The 21,220-nt window shown below is 40.6% G+C and overlaps 1 protein-coding gene across 1 annotated transcript; it reads left to right on the forward strand.

Annotated features, from left to right (window-relative positions):
- Window positions 1–7,571: 7,571 nt before the first annotated feature.
- On the forward strand, window positions 7,572–20,512 carry DNASE1 (deoxyribonuclease 1). Its single transcript, XM_073648237.1, has 9 exons — window positions 7,572–7,787; window positions 11,310–11,443; window positions 11,674–11,762; window positions 13,450–13,536; window positions 15,584–15,699; window positions 15,960–16,072; window positions 17,638–17,792; window positions 18,506–18,602; window positions 18,728–20,512. Exons 1-9 carry the CDS (start codon window positions 7,709–7,711, stop codon window positions 18,779–18,781), a joined length of 924 nt encoding a protein of 307 aa, XP_073504338.1. The 5' UTR covers window positions 7,572–7,708; the 3' UTR covers window positions 18,782–20,512.
- Window positions 20,513–21,220: the final 708 nt, after the last annotated feature.

The following is a 21,220-nucleotide window of genomic DNA, read 5'->3' on the forward strand; positions in this document are numbered from 1 at the left end:
GCCAATGGAGCGGTCATTTCTCTAAAGTGTCCCAGGAGCCAATTTCCAACACAACAATGCCAGGCTACATGTTGCTTGTGCTACTGTGAGCAGCCTATAACAAGCTACCAAGGTCTGCAGCATCCGGACTTGTCTCCCATCGAGCACATCTAGGACGTCATTGGTCAGTGATTACACAGGAGCTGCCAGCAGCGGATCTTGATGATTTGCCCAAGAGCTTTCAGAGCAAAACCTTCCTCAGTCGTCCATCAATAACCTCAGTGATGGCAGCTTAGGCTGTAAGTGCCGGGATTTCTGCACGTGGCGCTCATTCTCCCGACTGAATAAATCGAGATGTTCTAAATATTAGGTTTCCATTTTTTCAGCATTTTTAGATCAATAGCATCTCCATCCTGTGAGTTCCTTAATTCAAAGACTTTTCCTTTTTAGTGTTGTAATTTCAATGTGCAGGCAAGAAAACTTGCTTTCTTCCATATCGGAGCTCATATTTAATATTTTGCCCTTCTGTGGCGCAACATAGACCTAAACGTCTCATACAATCTGACCCCATAGAAATCCTACTGTCTGGGAGCCAAGTGATGGATTTCTAAAGTCAATATATAGTGTATAATATACAGGTGCATCTCACTAAATTAGAATATCATCAAAATATCATTTTCCAAGCTGTTGTTATAAAGTATTCTAATTTACTGAGATAACGACTTTTGTGTTTTCATTGGCTGTAAGCCATAATCATCAACATTAACAGAAATAAACACGTGAAATAGATCACTCTGTTTGTAATGACTCTATATAATATAGGAGTTTCACTTTTTGTATTGAAGAACTGAAATAAATTAACTTTTTGATGATATTCTAATTTAGTGAGATGCACCTGTATATTTTACACTATTATATTGACTGTAGAAATCCATCACATTCCTGAATCCATCACCATTATTGATTTGTCTGCTGTTGGCAGAGGGTGGAATTTCCATGGCGTCATGTTTTCTGAAATTATTACCTAGAAAGTGTCTCCCCGGTACAGTGAAAAGCCGGTGAAAAGGGAGCTCCTGTCCATAGACAGCCTACTGATGGGTGAGCACGATGGGACCGTATTTATGTCATATCATAATGACTTATAGTCCTAATTTGGGGTACAGAACTAGATACATCTACTAGGGAAATGTAATGTTGCCAGCAAGGGGGTATGAGTGAAGGTGAGGGGTCTGGTGGTGACCTCCCAAGAGAGGCATGAATATGGAGTAACACACGGATTGCAACTGCAGAAGTCAAGTTTTACTTAGTCAGGGGCACAAAGGAGTTTTCCACTACTTTGACAGAGAAAGTTTTTCTAGGAGAAGCCACTTCAGAAAAGGTCTTTTTCCTAAAGTGGCTCAACTGGCAGCTTTTCAATGCATATTTTTTGTACGTTCCACTATAATGGTGAACGAGCAGAAGCGGCCTGGAGATTGCCCATGCTATGTACATTAACTGCTTCATGGTTTCCGAAACAAAAGACTGAACAAGTGTACAGCAAGTTGTTTTTACATTGTTCTGCACTATGTTAATTTTTTGCTTTGGTTTCGAGTTGCTTTTCCAGGCAGATTTTGCCTGGAATCTGCCTGAAAAAGCAACTAGAAACCACCGTAAAAATACGTCATGTGTCACGATACTATTTTCTGATATTCCGGGAACAGGGGCTCCTACCCTGTCCCTAATGCTATGGGCGCCCTTGCTATCACTGCTGGCCTTTTGACGGTGAAGATGCTGGGGCCACGTACCTTGCTGTTCTCCTGAATCAGCCCTTATCTGTCCCCTCCCCCACCCAGGGAAGTGGGGAGGAACAGTGTACGTAAATTAACAAACCAGACAAACAAGGAAAGGACGTAGAGGGATAAATGAAAATACCAAATTTGACGAAACAGCTTCTAATCTTAATCAGCCAGACGTCCCCTGCTATACTAACTATGTAAATTGATTAAATACACAAACAATGAGACCTGAGCCCTGTGGAATAATATCATCCCTAATCCTTGACCTGTGGATGTGTACTTGAAAGGAAGATTGTAACTATTTAAGGGACATATGACTCTGTAACAGTCAGAATCCAAAGAGAGAATCAAAGATCAATCAGACTCTTCGGGACATGAGCTTGGTAGCATGGCACGATCCAGAGAGTCACAGATTTGGATTCTACGTGATTCTGGCGTAAGGGTACATGGCCCTGACTGGAAGGATATGGATCTGCTCCACTGACCATCAGAAAACCCTTGCATACATTTGGGGAGACCAGGTTGGCGATGAAGTCACCTGGCCCCATGGATATGTTGTTTGGGGTTGCCAGGTGGGACCCTCCGGTCACCTGGAACCCATGGAGACATTCGGAGAAGCCAGATTGGGACCAGCCGGTCATCTGACCCCATGGAAACTCTCGGAGAGGCCAGGGTGGGACCCTCGGGTCTCCTGGCCTTGTACCTCGATGGACTGTCAGCTTCCTAAGCTTGCCGCTACCTCCTCTCTGTGGGGGCCCTATATAGAAGAGGGAGTGGCTGATACTGAACAGCTGAGAACTTCCAAGAAGGAAGCTACAGAGACTCCAAACTGAGCAGTTTAACTCCTGCACTGCTGAAAGAAACCAGCACCATTTAATAAGAGGGAGAAGTGCTTCTATTCAATGCAGAAGTATGTGAACTGAGACAATGCGGTCTTCTGGCTCCTTTCTGTCACGGTAAACCCATGACATCATGTGCATATGTTCTTATAGAATAAAGAATGAAGCGCTACTTACCACTTCAATGGTCCACATTGGTGGTCTCTGCCAGGACAGGAAGCAATTATGACGCGTCCATTAATTCTCCTGACCACTAAGGCCACTGATTGGCTGCAAGGTAGCCAAAAGTGTTGACGTCCCGTCTATCAGTCACCTTACCTTACAGACACTCACTGGCGTTCTGGTGACTTTATGGATGCGATGTTACCTCTTCCTCTATGGTGGAGACCACCGAGGTGGCACTGCTGGAAAGGTGGATGATTGAGATGATTTCTTTATTTTATAATAAAGTTTACAAAGTAGTAGAAAACTTTAAGTTGGTCCTGGTCAAAGCTTAGAAACGGTGTACCATAATTCTGGCCAGCCGCCCAAACTGTCCCGTCCCTTCCATTGGATGCAGCTTGTCCTCTTGGACTGTGTTCCCACTGTGCGTGGGCTACAGCTACACCACAAGCAGACACTCAATAGGAAAATTCAACATTTTTAATCTGGACCTCTAACCCAACCCCATGATGTATCATTTTAAGGTTAAATATATAAAACTATTAAAAAAAGAATAATTAAAAAAAAAAAACGACAAGAAAAAAACAATGGGTTTGCGTTTTTGTTTTTTTTCATGTTTCTATTAATTTTTTTTCTGGATATTACACTGTCCTCTCACTTACCAAAAATGGCCAGATAAGATATCTGAAATTTAATTAAATGGCCCTAATGGGCAATTTTTATTCCAATGCAATTGTGAGCAGCAGTGAGGACACAAACAGTAAAAAATGCAAAAAAATGTATTTATATGTACAGTATGGGGATTATAAAAGTGACGGATTGATTATTGTCCCTTAACGATCCCTAGTGATGTAATGGCATTGGTTGTCATTGAATATCTGGGCGTATTGAGCAGCTATGGGACAATGCTCCCTGGATTCCAGCCATCATCATGGCTGTAATACTTGTCATACTAGTAATATCTGTCTGCACGAGTATTGTCCCGTACAGGTGTGTCCCAAACCGCATAGCTGCCTGGAGGGGTGTATGGGGCGAACGACACCGATCAGCAATGATTAATAGCCAAGGATTTTTGTTATGATCTGCCGATGATTATCTAATCATATCATGTGCATAAATGACTGTCGCTCACAGGTATGATAAGTGCCAGGAAGTGTAACTGAGCGTCATGCCCATACGTATCTGAATAATGCAGCAGCTTTCTAGGTTTTGTTTACTTGGATACCTTAGTACATTGAGAACCATGAACACGTCTGTGATTAACTCGCGTGATGAACCCTTTTGAGACTGCAAACATTTTTTTTTTAGATTACGATCTAAAATTTCTCTCTCTTTTTTTTATGGCTTGATAAAGGCCCAGCGCGGCCGAAACGTTGTGATTTTTCTGTACTAATAAATTTACCAAAAGGAGGACGTCTGGTGCCCTGGTTCCTGGATTTCTCTTGATCGAAAACATGCGTAGCTGCGCGAAGAAGACCCTCATCAAAAAATTACTCTGGTTTCGAAAAATGCATTTTTCTAATATCACGTTCTAAAACTAAGTGTAAAAAGGGTTATTCTCATCATCGTAAATGGATAAGAAAGTACTTGTAAAAGAAGCAAGCTTGCTCTTATTAAAAATACAGTACATTTTCAAGATCAGAAGGATTTTTAATTCGACAGTTTACTCTTTTTTTTTCCTATGTTACCGGCCACCTCTGCAATCTGTCAGCGGTGGCTGAGGGTAGCGCTTGCAAGCTCTTCTCTATAGAGCTTGTAAGCGCAGCGCTGAAGCTGAAAGGATCGCTTCAGTTCTAGCGTTTTTCAGATATTTGCTGGCAGTTAATAGGGAAAATACTATTTTTTTTCATGCTTTTGGTGCATTTTTTTTAATGCTTGTTTTTCCAAATTCAGTATGCTGTAAGAACGGTGGGTTTTTTTGTTCTCCAAAGCGAAAAAATACATAAAATATGGGGGGAAAAAAGAGAGAAAACACTTGTAATTTAAGCAGTTATGCACTTATGTCTAGACCCCCAATCACCACTCTGGGGTCTGGACATCCAATGGCTCATACTACATATAATTTCTATTTCTTTGCTGCAGTTTCTCTTTAAACAAAATTCTACCATTACTTGATAAAGAAGTTTTCAGTTTTCCTCCCCTGGTTTCTTCATACTTCTCTCTCCTCCACCCTTTCAGTTGATGTCATCCGATGACATACGTATGTTTATGTCTTCTCCTGCTTTTATACACTCATATATTTTACAAGAGTCACTACGCCGTATAATTATCCCTTCATTATTTATTTCCCAATGATCCTTATATCTTGGGATTTAGGAATTATTTAAAGGGGTCCTTTAAAAAAAAAAAAATGTCATAGTCCTATGTTATAAGTCAGTGGACCCCATCAATCACTATCCCCCTTTTGAAGAAAGTGGTTCCTGGTCCTATAAAGCACGCTGAGATGGACTAAGTATTGTCATCCTATGGATGTGCCTAGGACCAAGCGGAAAGATGGTGACGGCAAGGCATAATGGAAAGTTGCCGAAACCTTTCATTATACAATGATTAAACCTATTTATATTAAAGCATACATGCTAAACTCTGGCCCGCAGGGTGATTATATTTGGCCCGCGACACCAGAACCACCACCCCTATGTGGGGTCTATGATTCTGTATGGAGGACTATGTGGGGCACATTATTCTGTATGGAGGACTATGTGGGGCCCATTATTCTGTATGGAGGACTATGTGGGGCACATTATTCTGTATGGAGGACTATGTGGGTCCATTATTCTGTATGGAGGACTATGTGGGGTCTATGATTCTGTATGGAGGACTATGTGGGGCCCATTATTCTGTATGGAGGACTATGTGGGGCCATTATTCTGTAGGGAGGATTATGTGGGGCCCATTATACTGTATGGAGGACTATGTGGGGCCATTATTCTGTATGGAGGACTATGCGGGGCCCATTATTCTGTATGAAGGACTATGTGGGGCCCATTATTCTGTATGGAGGACTATGCGAGGCCATTATTCTGTATGGAGGACTATGTGGGGCCCATTATACTGTATGGATGACTATGTGGGGCCCATTATACTGTATGGAGGACTATGTGGGGCCATTATTCTGTTTGGAGCACTATGTGGGACCTATTATTCTGTATGGAGCACTATGTGGGTCCCATTATTCTGTATGGAAAGCTATGTGGGGCCACTATACTGTTTGGAGGAATATGTGAGGCCATTATACTGTATGGAGGACTATGTGGGGCCAATTATTCTGTAAGGAGGACTATGTGGTGCCCATTATTCTGTGTGGAGGACTATGTGGGGCCATTATTCTGTATAGAGGACTATGTGGGGCCATTATTCTGTATGGAGCACTATGTGGGGCCCATTATTCTGTATGGAGGACTATGTGGGGCCCACTATTCTGTATGGAGGACTATGTGGGGCCCATTATTCTGCATGGAGGACTATGTGGGGCCCATTATTCTGTATGGAGGACTATGTGAGGCCCATTATTCTGCATGGAGGACTATGTGGGCTCATTATACTGTATACTGGATGGCCCACGACTTTGTCCAAATTTTTCATTTTGGCCTTCCTGTGTGTAGTTTGACATCCCTGTATTAAAGAGAACCAGTCAGCAGGTTATTACATGTAGAAGAAGTGATGCGGCCGTATAGGTGCTTGTCCCTGATAAAAAATGATACCTTTATTGCTGAGATCCGATGTTCCAGTCATGAGAAATCAAGCATAGAAGTCATTTGCAAATCAGGCTGAACGAGCACTGGGGGTGTGTCAATGCACTTGAACTACTCACCCCCTAACTTGCATATGGTTTCTACACTTGATTTCTAATGTCTGGCACATCGGATCTCCACAAAAAAAAATATTTTTTTTGTTGGGGGGGACAGCAAGTGTCTATATGGCCATACCACTTCTCCCATATGAAAAATATGCTGCCAAAAGCATCTAAATAATCATATTTAATCAATACAGAGAAAAAAATGTCACATTCAAGTTATGAGCTATTAGAATTGTTTTTTAGTATCACTTACAAGACTTAAGATATCTGAACCTCCTTTTCGAAACTAGCATCGGCTATGACTTCATGCCAACTTTATGACTTGCCATTTTTCATTTTTGTGCCCCACTGGAAGCCCTATTCCTGCAGGAGGCCAATAAATATGTTGCCAGTTTCAGGTAACTGTTCAGAATAAGCTGTGGGTATCCCTGATCTCCTGTCCCTATCTAGCACACATTCAGAAGCAGCCGTATGGAGGACATTACACATCAGCACTGAGCAGTGTAGCTGTGAATCCAGCTCTGGGGGAAAATAAAACACTTACCAGAAAGCACAGATCCCTTTCCTCTCCATAGACCTTAGAAGGTATCTTTAATCTGATCCCTTAGTGTGCTGCAAGTTCTTTTTGTCAGATTTATAGTAGTTTTTCAGAATGAATGATGAGTTCAGGAAGCAGGGAAAGAAGTGGCTCATAAGTGGAGATAGAAGCAAAGTTATTTTCTAAGATATATTACAAAGTTTTGTTTGTACTATTGATTTATGTAAAGATTGTTGACTATTGCAGTTGATTTGCATTATCAAGTATCTATAACTTCCCATATTTTGTTTATTTCTTCTGAAGCTGTTTTTCTCTTGCCATCTGCAGTGTACCAGCCAATGCAGATTTTATCTATCAATCAATGACCAGTATTATACATGCTGGTGCCCTAACTATGATAATAAATCCTATTAGTACATGATATAAATGATGTTCCCATGCACAACATGGTCTTATCTCTGTGGACCTTGAGTTTGCACAGTTCTCTCCTGGGCAAGTGTGAAACTCACTGCCTTTACTATCACCACAAAAAGAAATTTGGGAGGAGTCGCATGGCTCGCTGGGTCACCTGTCTGTGTGGGAGGATATACACTATATAACCTGCTGTCTAATAACAACAATGATAAATCTCTTAGAAAGTCTATCATCAGCTGCCGGGATCAGGAAGACACATCAGGAAAACAGAAGCACGCAGTCCAGTGAGTATTCAATTTTCATGTAATTCTTTGGTGCCACCACTCCTATCCTCCTCTATCTTCTAAAATAGGCTTCATCTTCTATTACTCTAGTACTTAAAGGTCTATAATGACTTATATCGTCTGCAGTCTTATGTCCTATAACAGCTCTAATTTCATATTGGCCCCACAGACCAAGTTGGGCTTTGTCTTCTTCAGTTCTCTACTTCTTTCCAAACCCAACAAGGGTCTCAAATTCCTGCACCAATCCTTAAGTCTTCTCCCCCACTCCATCTCAGTGAGGGTCTCCCTCTTATTTTTCCAGATCAGATTTATTTTTTACAAACATTTTCAATTTACGGACTGAAATTAGAACAAAGATAGACTTAACGACTCCCCAAACCTTGGCTGCCTTCATCTTCTTTCTGGTTCCTCTTGGACTTTCCATACCATACATTTGGCCCATCATCAATGAATTTCATGTTATAATCTTATTTACCAGTATTGTCTGGGACACATATGTAAGCCCTAAATGGTTGGCATATTCTCCTCCAGCTCCCTAATACTTTATATTTCCGGTGTTCTTTCCCCTCTTTAGTTGATATCACAGTTGCCCCAAAATTAGTAACTTCTTGTGTTCTACTACTATCACCAGCACTACCACTACTACTACTGCCACCACCACCACCACTACTACTACTATCCCTATCACTACTACTACTACCACTACTACTACCACTACTAATACTACCATCACTACTATTGCCACCACCACCACTATAACTACTGCTACTATCCCTATCACTACAAATACTACCATCAGTACTACTATCCCTACCACTACTAATACTACCATCACTGCTACTACAACTCCTCCCATCAGTACTACTACCCCTATCACTACAAACACTACCATCACTACTATGACTATCACCAGTATTAATATCCCTACCACTACTACCATCACTACTATGACTATCACCAGTATTAATATCCCTACCACTACTACCATCACTACTTATACTACTGTTACTACTACTGCTACCAGTACTGCTACCCTTCTCACTACTAAAACTACCATCATAGCTACTATCCCTACCACTACTTCTACCATCACTACTAATACTACCATCAGTATTACTACTATTACTATCCCTACCATTACTAATACTACCATCACTGCTACTAGTACTACTATCCCTACCACTACTATAACCCCTTCCACTACTACTACCACCAGTGCTACGATCCCTACTTCTACCATTATGACCAATACTACCATCACTACTAGTACCATTACTACTATCCCTACCACTTCTACGCCGATTTGTACTTTCCCTAATTAACTCCAGTACCCCTTCTATAATGTAGATACATCACTAGTATTCCTGCCTTCAGATCTAGTACTTCATTACTCCATTATTGTAACCCTTTCAGCCCATTATGCCATTACTTCTCCTATACTCCTCCTCTTATAATATTCCTAATTTGTCTGCATCTGATTATCATTCATGTGTAATAACCCCAATTTATACATTAGTACAGATAATGTCCCTTTAATATACCTAGTAATACCTGTACTCTTCCTCATCCTTTTCTATTACTCCGAATTCATATATCTCCAGTGCTACTCCTAATGTATGTCACAGGCTAGGCTCTTTGTTTTTTTGTGTACTGATTCTTGCAGTCTTACTTTATATCATCAGAACCCTGTAAATGGTTAATTAGGTGATGTATATATATATATACAGTATGTACCGTTTTTACTGTGTACGATTTTGCATAACCAGCTGTCAGCCTTATCTTGCTCCTCGGCATTGCTGCCATGCTATTTGCTGAGTGGGTACGATAATTGCAGCATTCAGGGTGTTATTATGTAAATTCCCGGGTAAATATCTTATGAATCAGTAACAGTCATATCATTATTTCCTGCATTTACATGTCTATGTAGCTATATAGGAAGGAAGTTAGAAATCACATTACTGCAACAAACTTTAATAAATAAATAAAGTGATATTCTTGGGAATTCTGGTAAGGGATAATTCCGGTGTTTTATTTAATTCATTGTGATAACTTCTCAGCAAATGTTCAAATTCCCTATAGCACCTCCACGGGGAAGATAAAGCATTGCAGTTTTCTTACCAAATCCTATGGAGTGTCCATGTATTGTACAGATGTGTCGGGTCCTCCAGTGTGAGAGTTGCTCTATGGTGATGCTCTTTGCTCTGACTACTAGATGAGGGTCTTGAACTGGAGAACCCACCGCATAAACTCAACACCTTAATGTCATGAACTTTACAGTAGTCCGACTGCCTGGAAACTTAATAGATTTTAAGACAAATCTTTAAAGAGGTTGTCCAATATAAAATATCCTCTTCAAAAACCTATATCGAGCCTTGCCATGTGAGTTAGGATAAGAAGCCAAACCAGAACCCCATTTGCAGAAATGTGTTTCGGGGTGTTTGCCCTCCACAGTGCAAAGCAGGAGATCTGATTTGGCTAGGTGAGAGGCCTCTGACTGGGGGTCTAAGAGGGAATGTTTCTCCTTACGGACAGTGCCTTACTCCGGCTTGGCACTCTACACAAGGAGAAACATTCCCCATGAAACCCCAAGAGGTTGTCCAAGAAATGTGAAAAATTGCCAGAAAGCCATTTCTGGACACCTGGTAAAATCCCTACTGTTCCAACACAACCAGTCCTGGGATCCTGTTGGTTTTCTTAGCTGTCCTGTCTTGATGCCATTCTGACTATCCTCACGAGACCAGTGCAACCAATCACTGGTCTCATCGGTGATGGTAGCATGGTCAGCACGTGACCACCAGTGATAAACTGAAGTAGTAGTCGAAATATTATCACTGCAGGACAGCTAATAAAGTCCGGTCAAAACCACCGGAAAATCGGCGTTGGGCATTGGAGTGGCGGGTGATTGTTAGCTATTTTGTAATTTCAGGAAATTTGCTGCTTTCTGACAATTTTTAAAAAATCTTGGTGACCTCTTTATTCTAATAGAAGAATATATTATTCCTATTGGCACTTAAATGCCGATTCAGTAAAACGTTTGCTTCATCACATCCTATCCCAACCCCAGCTCCACTTTGGCAGCTGACGTGAAAACGTCAAAAATTGCAATTTTTGTGTCGCGCAAAAATTTTGCAATGTTTGAAGGTGTTTTACCCAAGTATTCTGGTGAAAGTATCTTGATGAGTCGTACCCTTAGTACCTGCACAATTCCTACATGTGCATACAATGGTGTTCTACAGAAAAGCATAAGGTGCAACTTTTTTACATATACTCTGCCCTGTCCCACCCAAATCATACCATGTGCCATGTCCAGCTTTAGGCTTGTCCTTAGGAGTAGGAAAGACTGACAGGTACCTGAGATGCGCAACAATTTATCCTGGTGTTGATACAGAATGTTTTTTGTTGATCCTCCCCAAAAAGGGTCTTTTACAATAAATTCTGTGTGATTTCATTGTTTTGGTTCTTTCTTTCTAATCTATTTATGGCATAATATTTTATGTTTATTGTGTGTTTCGTTCTCATCAGAGATGCTGCGTTTGGTGATTACACTCCTGGTCGCTTCGTGCACCGTCTCGGCATTAAAAATTGGTGCATTTAACATTCAAGCTTTTGGGGACTCTAAAATAAATAATCCAGAAGTGTGCGCCATTATAATGAAGGTAAATGTTCTTCAACTATTTATACAAAATCTTTTCATGTAGAGTTGAGGATTTAACACTGAAAAAATGATTCAAAAAGATAAATATAAATTCTACTAAACTATATTCATGGGGAAAGACTTTAATGTGAAAACAGGTTTCCAAGCTTCAGCAGATCAAGAAATTGCCTACATCTGTTTGGTCCTGTGTCTTTGCTTGTTGATGATTTCCCGTATCTTCTATGATTTCAGATATTGCAGCGCTATGATATCGTTCTGATCCAGGAAGTCCGGGACGCGGACCTCAGTGCAGTTGGAACAATGATGACAGAACTGAATAGGTTAGACCTTTATTTAGTTTATTGCACCACTAGTCCTTCATATGAGTCCTATATCACCTGTCTCATGTCCAAAAAGGCCAAATTCCTAATGTTAAAGGTAACTTATCCCACGCGTTTCATTTTTCTGACTGTTCAGTGTCTACTAAAGCCAACGGCGTTCATGTCCTACTGAATGTGGACCACTAGGAAGCACAGCGGAGGCTGCAGTATTGCCTGTAAACTCCAAATGGGACATAAGTTAATATAAAAACCGCTGTAAAGGCTGATAATCGTACGCACGCTTGGTCCAAATCATTGACCCATCTATACATAGCAGCGATCACTGGAGTCAAACAAACGCTTGGTCCCAATCATTGACCCATCTAAACATGGCAGAGACCACCAGAATCGTACGAACGCTTGGTCCCGATCATTGACCCGTCTAAACATGGCAGAGACCACCAGAATCGTACGAACGCTTGGTGACAATTATTGACCCATGTAACATGGCAGCGACCACCAGAATCGTACAAACGCTTGGTCCCGATCATTGACCCGTCTAAACATGGCATCGATCACCAGAATCGTACAAACACTTGGTGACAATTATTGACCCATGTAACATGGCAGCGACCACCAGAATCGTACAAACGCTTGGTCTCGATCATTGACCCATCTAAACATGGCAGCGACCACCAGAATAGTATGGACGCTTGGTCCCGATCATTGACCCATCTAAACATGGCATCGACCACCGGAATCGCACGAACGCTTGGTCCCGATCATTGACCCGTCTAAACATGGCAGCGACCACCAGAATCATACAAAAGCTTGGTCTCGATCATTGACCCATCTAAACATGGCAGCGACCACTGGAATTGCATGAACGCTTGGTCCCAATCATTGACCCGTCTAAACATGCCAGCGACCACCGGAGTCGTACGAACGCTTGGTCCCGATCATTGACCCGTCTAAATATGGCATCGACTACCAGAATCGTACAAACACTTGGTGACAATTATTGACCAATGTAAACATGGCAGCGAACACCAGAATCGCACGAACGCTTGGTCCCGATCATTGACCCGTCTAAACATGGCAGCGACCAACAGAATCGTACAAACGCTTGGTCCCGATCATTGACCCATCTAAACATGGCAGCGACCACTGGAATTGTATGAACGCTTGGTCCCAATCATTGACCCGTCTAAACATGGCAGCGACCACCAGAGTCATACAAACGCTTGGTCCCGATCATTGACCTGTCTAAACATGGCAGCGACCACGGGAGTCGTACGAACGCTTGCTCCCGATCACTGACCCGTCTAAACATGGCAGCGACCATTGGAATTGTTTGAACGATTGGTCCCAATCATTGACCCGTCTAAACATGGCAGCGACCACCGATTCATCGGCTAATCAGATTGTTCATTCTTGGTCTAAAAATGCATTACCCCATATAATCGGGAATATGCTACTGCCAACGATATGCAAAATCTACTTGGCCCAAACGATGGAATTAACGATCATTCATCATTATCCGCTACCTGCCATCAAACCCAGGATACTGGTTCTGGCTTTAAACAAAATGATTCGATTCACTCACAGCGAGCAGAAATCTTAAATATGGTGGTAACTGAAACACAAATATATAATCATATACAATATATTATTATTAATAAGTACAAACCTTTCTATCAATTTGCAGTCATTTTTCAGAACCGATCTACTCCTATGTGGTCAGCGACACTCTCGGAAGAGACACTTATAAAGAGCGTTATCTGTTTGTCTACAGGTAAGATTCCTCAAACATAAATTATTTTGTGTATAAGCACAAAATCTGTCCCTGTATTATATGGACAGCCATTTATCAGAAATGCCGCCATGTAATACTATGTTTGACCAGCAGGGGAAATGCCTGGCACCGCAGATTCCCCCAGCAAAATCTGCTGCTTAGTGGGAATACCAGAAACAGGACCTGGGAGGATCAGCAGCTGATCACCCAAGTTGCAGCATTTTGAAAGAAGTGACAGCCCCTCTAAAATAAAATGTGATCATAAATCAGCTGAGAAGAGCTAAAAAAAAGTCAGGTAAAAAGATAAAGATTTTGTAATTCTTTTATCTGTTTTTGTTTTTTTTTTTCTGAGTACCTCTCTGTTGATTTATGGCCTCAACAAAGTTCAGTTTAGCTTTGATGTGGTCTATGGTCAAAAATCATCAGAGGTACTCAGAAAAAAAGACAGATAAAAGAGATTAAAAATCTTTATCTGTCTTTTTTTAGCTCCTCTCAGCTGATTTATGAGCACATCAAAGTTCAGCTCAACTTTTTTTGTGGCCATTGGTGATAAATCAGCACTAATGAGCTCAGAAAAAGAGAGATAAAATAGTTGGAAAGTGTCCATCAGAACCAGCTCACTGACGGATTCTCAGTTAACTCATTCTGCAGCTAGCAATGTGCATGAAAACAAAATTCTTGTAAAAGCCAAACCATGAAAATTTCTGAAAATGAAACCCAATTGCAAAAATTAGTCTAAAATATATGCATTTAAGTAAAAAAAAAGACCTTTAATAATGATTTTTAACTTGGCACATGAACACATAATTCTAAAACAAAGTCTATACAGTTTCTTTGTTGCCTGATACTCTGTAGGCAGAAGTAACACAATCATAATCTGTGTCTAGTTTGGATTCTCTCTTGAAAGCATTTGACACATTTCTAAAAATTGTTTGACTCTCTAAATGCTGTTAGTGTAGAAACAATCTGAAACAATCTCCCTGCAGTAACTTTCTTGGTCGTGTTTTATTTTTATGAATATGTGATGTATCAAATTACTGGTTTATATCTCTGTATTATCTTTGAAACATTATTTGTGATATTGTTACAACTCTACAAAACAGATCCCAGTGTTTGAGCTGGCACACAGCCCAGAGCACAATGATAAACTGGCACAGTCTGCCGGGCCTGGCACAGTGCCCGTGGTACTGTATTTATCTGTACAGTCAGCTGTAGGAGGTATGACTTGTAGCCGTAAAGATGTGTTCCTACAGGCTTGTAACCATTGAAGCGAGACAGGGATATTGATAGGAAATGTGCGGTTAGTACCATCCCTATATATTAGGTGGCTCGCCTGTTGAGAAACTAATGAAAGGACATCCAGCTGTTGGGAAACTGTTGGGATCCCCAGAGATCATCTGTGTTGTGTGGGGAAATCTGGCTACAAATGTTCATTTTCCTTGCAGAAACCCTAAAGAAATAAAGCTTTGCACAGTGCCCATCGGTAACAATGGGCTACCTATATACTGCATGAACATGCCGAGTCACCTAGAGCAAGGGACACTCTTTGTAGCCATTCTCCACTATAAATTGGCTCTGCCACCAGATTTCACAAAACAAAAACTGTACACATTATTAAAGAGATATTTTAGACCTAATGAGGCTGGTGTAGTTATTTTGAAAATCCATGATATTAAGATGAGCATTTTATGAGACCAGCTAGAGTGAGAGCTCATGAGTCCAAGTGTATTCAGTCGCTGCCCCGTCCTATCTGACTTGACAGCTGCAGCTTGTACTGAGCAGTGTGAGCAACAGGGAAGAGGGGCACTGAGGAGCAGTCAATCAGGCTAAGTGTGTGGGGGGGGGGGTGTTAAACTTTCATAAAGGATTATATAGTCATTCTGATGTGTATTTTCACAGTATGTACAACAATCTCATCAGGTCTAAGAGCTATATAATAATGTATGCAGATTTGTATTGTGAAATCAATGTACACTAAGCGCTACCTCACTTTTCATTTGGACAGAAACTTACATGACTTGTATTTCCCCAAACTTAACCCCCACAGGCATGAGAAAGTGAGTGTGCACGACAGCTACCATTACCACGACCACAACATGTACACTGGAGAAGACAGCTTCAGCAGGGAGCCATTTGTAGTCACATTCCATGCTCCCGGAACAGGTCAGAACTATAGGACCATTATAATGATATTTTATGACAAATTTGTACCATGATTTCAACATCTATGCACCCCTGTTGTTGAGATTGGTGCAGGTCCCAGAGTTGGGACTCCCAACAATCAGCAACTTATCGATCCTGTGGATAAGTGAGAAGTCTTGGGGCACCCCCTTTAAGGATTAGGTCTCCCTAGAGCCCTTATGATGGTTAGCACATTATGGTGGATTATTCTATAGTATGACACTGATGATTTTTATTTCCAGTCATCCAGGATTTTGTCCTGGTTCCTTTGCACTCTGCACCTAAAGCTGCGGTTCAGGAGATCGATGCGCTATATGATGTCTATGTGGATGCATGTGAGAAATGCCAAAGTCAAGTAAGTTTTTTGTTGCATATGAGAGGCACGGCGGATGTACTGTGAAGGTTTATATACCTGTCGTGCGGAGATTTTACATGATGTTTTCTTCATCTCACTCCTGAAAAGTGCATCACATTTCTGTATCACTACAACCCCAATACAAAGATTTAGGGCAGAATATACAAATCTGACCACAAAGTATATGGGGTAAAATTGGTGCCATTTTCAGCAATAAAGTAACTTGTACAAGCTCGATGTTCAGCTTTTTGGCAGTGGGAGTTGTAATACCAGACATAGTCTAGGGACAAGTGTGGCGCTGTTTCTGGGGAAAAATAAAATCACCTTTTTTTAAATTTCAGAAATCCTTTCAACCCCTTCTAAGACCGGGCAATTTTTTATTTTTACACATCTGTTTTTACCTCCCCAAGAGCCATAACTATATTATTTTTTCATCCACATAACTGTATGAGGGCTGTGTTTTTGCGTAATAAGTTGTAGTTTCCTTCTGAAAAACAGCAAAAAAATTCCAAGTGTAGTGAAATGGCAAAAAAAAACAACAAGGTTCTGCTATTGTTTTGGGGTTTTATTCAGTTTTTTTTTTTTTACGGTCTTGATTGTGCTGTAAAAATGATTCTCCAGCTCAGTACAATTTTTGGTGATATCAAACATGTATATTTATTTTTTTATTTAAGTTGTGAAAAAAGAAAAGAAAAAAAATTTCGGTAATTTCTGAAACCCATAACTTTTTTTTTTTTTCTGTCAAAACTGTGTGATGGTTGTTTTTTTCGCTGACGGTTATATTGATATAATTTTGGAGTACATACAATGTTATAATCGCTTTTTCTTGCATATTTTTAGGGCCGCAAAGCCACTAAAAAACCCGCAGCTCTGGAAGCCATCATTTTATCATTTTGATAGATAGAACTTTTACGCCAGTGATGATACCACATACAGATTTTTTACATTTCTTAATTATTAGAGTTAATGGGATGATTCGAATTTTTATATTTTCTTTACCTTTTTTTCTCTGTTTTTAAAAACTTTTTTTTTTTTTTAATGTTTTCATTTATTTAATCCCCTTAGAGGACTTGAATCTGCTTCTATTGCAGTAGATAAAATAACTTTTCCCCCTAATGCCGAACCATATTTGTGCTGCACAGGGGGGACAAAAATAGCAGCATTGGCAACCCATTGGTCACGATAGTGGGGGCCAACGGGAGCCAGTGCATGTGTGCACCAACGATCGCGCTATTTAAATGCCGCGTACAGTTATTGAAAGCAGCATTTCAATAGTAAATCAGCAGCGATTAGAGCTAGCTCTGGTCGCTGCCGTTGCAGGATGATGCCGGCTATGTAACACAGCCTGCATCTCCTTGGCATGGTGCCGGCTCATCTCCTGGGACTATACTGTAAGCTGTCAGAGAGGGAGGGACCCCAACAGCACCAAGGGGTGGGACGCATGGAAGCAAAAAACGTATGTGAAAGGTATTTTATACTAGAAGCATTGCACGTAACTATTAATCAGCTGTTCACAGCATTTTGTAGGGAAATTATTCCCCTTTTAACTCTTCGTATTTTTATAGAACATTATCTTCTTGGGAGATTTCAATGCCGACTGCAGCTACGTCTCACAATCTGACTGGGATGGCATCCGTATGTACAGCAGCGGGGACTTCACATGGCTCATAGCAGATGATGTCGACACCACTGTGGGAAAATCAGACTGTGCATACGACAGGCAAGTGCTAAGCGGATGATTAAACCTACATAATAAATGGGATTTGAAGGGGCAATAAAGCACCATTATTTATAATTACCCCAGATCAGTAGCTTGCTGCCATATTACCTAATTACCCTGGAAGTAAAGCTTGTTGGTGCCCCTCCCCCACTCTTCTCCTGATTTGGTGTCACTGCATTGTACCACATTTACCCTGTGGTTCAGTATGAATAAAAATTAGTTGGAAAAACTTTATGGGGTCTCTTAAATGAGAAGTCATCTGCCACCAATTTTGGCATACTACTAAAGACTAGAATACACAGGACCCATTCATGAAATGTGGCTTTATTGCTCAGCGTTTTACTTTTACTGAGCAGTTTCCACGTGTCCGACATTAACGATCCGAGTGTGGACCGACATATACTTTATCACGTGAAGGCAACAACTTCATGAACAAATATGAAGGATGTTGAAGTCAAGTTAGGAGACCCACGTCCGGTCCAGACATCTTGGTCCGTAATTGGACCATAAACTTCTCATATGTGAAACCGACCTAAGAAATTAAAGCTGAGTTTTGATGCGAAAAACTTGGCACCTTGGCCGTAGAGACCGATCAGTTTGGATCAATGACACCATGTAGATGTTATATTATTGCTATTTATTATTATAGTGGCATTTATTTCATGGCGCTTTACATGTATTCATGTGTCTAAACGTTTCATTTCCTTTTTCAGAATTGTCATCACCGGTGCCGACCTCCATAACGCCATAGTGCCGGACTCAGCCACAGTTTTCAACTTTCAGGCAAAATATAAACTGACACAAGAGCAGGTAATAAAACAAACTAATATAATAAAATAAAGAATGGAGGACAGAGAATAATATTGCTGCAATGTGTCTGCATATATTAGACTATAGTTGTTAATATTGTATTATGTATCTGTACCTTTTTACAGGCTTTAGCAGTAAGTGACCATTACCCCGTAGAGTTGGAACTGATGTCTGCTTAAGCCCAGCATTGGTGACTAAAGGAACAGGACAACGTGACTCCCTACATGAAGATTCAATAGAACAGATGGATTTTTCTGTATCCACTGGAGGCCTAAAAATCCGACTTGTATTTATCTGCATGACTCCAGAAGAGACTTGAACCACCCCCTTGACTCTTTCCATTTAGGACACACTAAACTTTATTTTTTTCGTTCAGAAAGGGACATCATTAGTAAGCTATGACAATTAGGTCATCGGTTTAGAACAGGGATGTCAAACTCAAAAACACAGAGGGCCAAAATTAAAAACTTGGACAGTAGTGGGACAACCCTGATATTTATTAAAAAAAAAGTCTACAATTGAGAACGTTTTTCCTTATCATCAAACATAGTGATGAAACTTTTCATATGGGAACAAATTTAAAAGGGGTTGTCCCATGAACAAAATACATTTTAATTAATAGAGCTTAGAATAAAATAAACACAATCACAGATGGGGAATACTGGAATAATATAATGTTATGTAAGAGCAGTAAAAAGCATAGGGCACAATGGCCTAATTTAAATCTAATTTAAATATATAATAACAAAGGATAAAAAAACCTTGAATTAATAAATAATACAGATAAAGTTTGATTCCAACAAAAGAGACCCCCAAACACAGTATGATACCCACACAGTACCCTCCACACGCATGGTATGATGACCCTAGTGCACCCCCCACCCCCAAGCAAAGTCTGGTGACCCATCACAGTATGATGCCCCAACTGTGATCCCCACATAGTCCTTCATACAGAATAATGGGCCCCACAGACCTCCATACAGAATAATGGGCCCCACATAGCCCTCCGTACAGAATAATGGGCCCCACATAGTCCTCCATACAGAATAATGGGCCCCACATAGCCCTCCATACAGAATAATGGGCCCCACATAGTCCTCCGTACAGTATAATGGGCCCCACATAGTCCTCCATACAGTATAATGGGCCCCACATAGTCCTCCATACAGTATAATGGGTCCCACATAGTCCTCCATACAGTATAATGGGCCCCACATAGTCCTCCATACAGTATAATGGGCCCCACATAGTCCTCCATACAGTATAATGGGCCCCACATAGTCCTCCATACAGTATAGTGGGCCCCACATTGTCCTCCATACAGTATATTGGACCCCACATAGTCCTCCATACAGTATATTGGGCCCCACATAGTCCCCGGCGTCAAGGGACAAATATAATCACCGAGGGCCAGATTTTGCCCGCGGGTCAGAGTTTGACATATGTGGTTTAGAGGGTGGGATTTTGAATGACCGGGTTCACTACGTAACAGTGGAGTCCCTGCGCTACACAGGTCACTATTTACCTGAGTACATTATCTTGATGCAGTGTATTTTACTGTAATATAACCGTGCATTTAATATTTCCCATGAGCATGATTAGATATATATTGCCTGAATTTTTCTGTCACTTTTTTTGTCTCATGCAATTTGATAACATTTTTGCGCCAAACTCTTCAAAATGGTACACAGAAATGTAAAAAAAAAATTCTCTTTACTTTTGTCTTTCTCCTTTTTTGATAACATTTTAGCGCAAAAAAAGTCACATTCCTCTAAAATGTGGCAAAATTAGTGCAACAATCACAGAGGTACTTAAAATCATTGTGTGGTGGGGGGGAACGGAGATGGAGACTGAAGTACATTTGCACAAAAATATAGCAACTTTAAAAAAAAAAAAAAAAAGTCACCATTGATCAATCCGAAAAAATTTGAAGTCCCCCAAACCTTGTGCAGAATGATGAACATTAAAAAAGCCACAGAAAAACACATGTAGACTTTTAAAAGTAGAGCAATTTATAGATAGGCGAAAAAAATAAAAATGCAGATGCAATAATGAACTCACAACTGTGAGAGCAGAAAACACACTAATATGTATGTGCTCAAAGGAGTATAGAGTGCAGCAAGTATGAAAAATAGTATAGAATATAAAGCGTAATTATGCATGTAACTATGTATATAATCATGTACAACCTGTAAATATCTTCCCAGTATTTCTTATTATGTATTAACTACTGCCATATCTCTATAAAAATCTGCAATATCTATTGAGTGCTTCCATAATTTCTCCTTCCTACCATGCACCATTATTACTACACACCTGGGGGCATTGCTTACCTGTATAGGTACGTAGCCAGATTACTGGCAAGTAGCCAGATATGTGCATCCTCTAAAAAAATCATTTAAAAGAAACCTCAAGAATATATATTGTAGGAAAGCAGGTGGTATAGCCCTGGATGGGAGGTATGTGTCACCGAGGTGGCTAACCTCGGTGATGCAAGCCCCAGAGATGAAAGCTCCAGCAAGAACAGATTGCTGAGTTTTTGTTTTTTTTTTTATTTGGACAGGATTTAGGAGAGATCAGAAGAGATTGGGTGGGAATGGTTGCGCCCATATCTCCAG

The sequence above is a fragment of the Phyllobates terribilis genome, unplaced genomic scaffold (assembly GCF_046119375.1).
Source record: "Phyllobates terribilis strain yellow unplaced genomic scaffold, ASM4611937v1 Scaffold_9__5_contigs__length_417890890, whole genome shotgun sequence".
NCBI lineage: Eukaryota > Metazoa > Chordata > Amphibia > Anura > Dendrobatidae > Phyllobates > Phyllobates terribilis.

Coding starts and splice junctions, on each gene's coding strand:
- DNASE1 (XM_073648237.1), top strand. CDS start 7,709: ATGATAAATCTCTTAGAAAGTCTATCATCAGCTGCCGGGATCAGGAAG. Junction 11,444..11,673: donor TGTGCGCCATTATAATGAAG/GTAAATGTTCTT, acceptor CTATGATTTCAG/ATATTGCAGCGCTATGATAT. Junction 18,603..18,727: donor ATAAACTGACACAAGAGCAG/GTAATAAAACAA, acceptor ACCTTTTTACAG/GCTTTAGCAGTAAGTGACCA.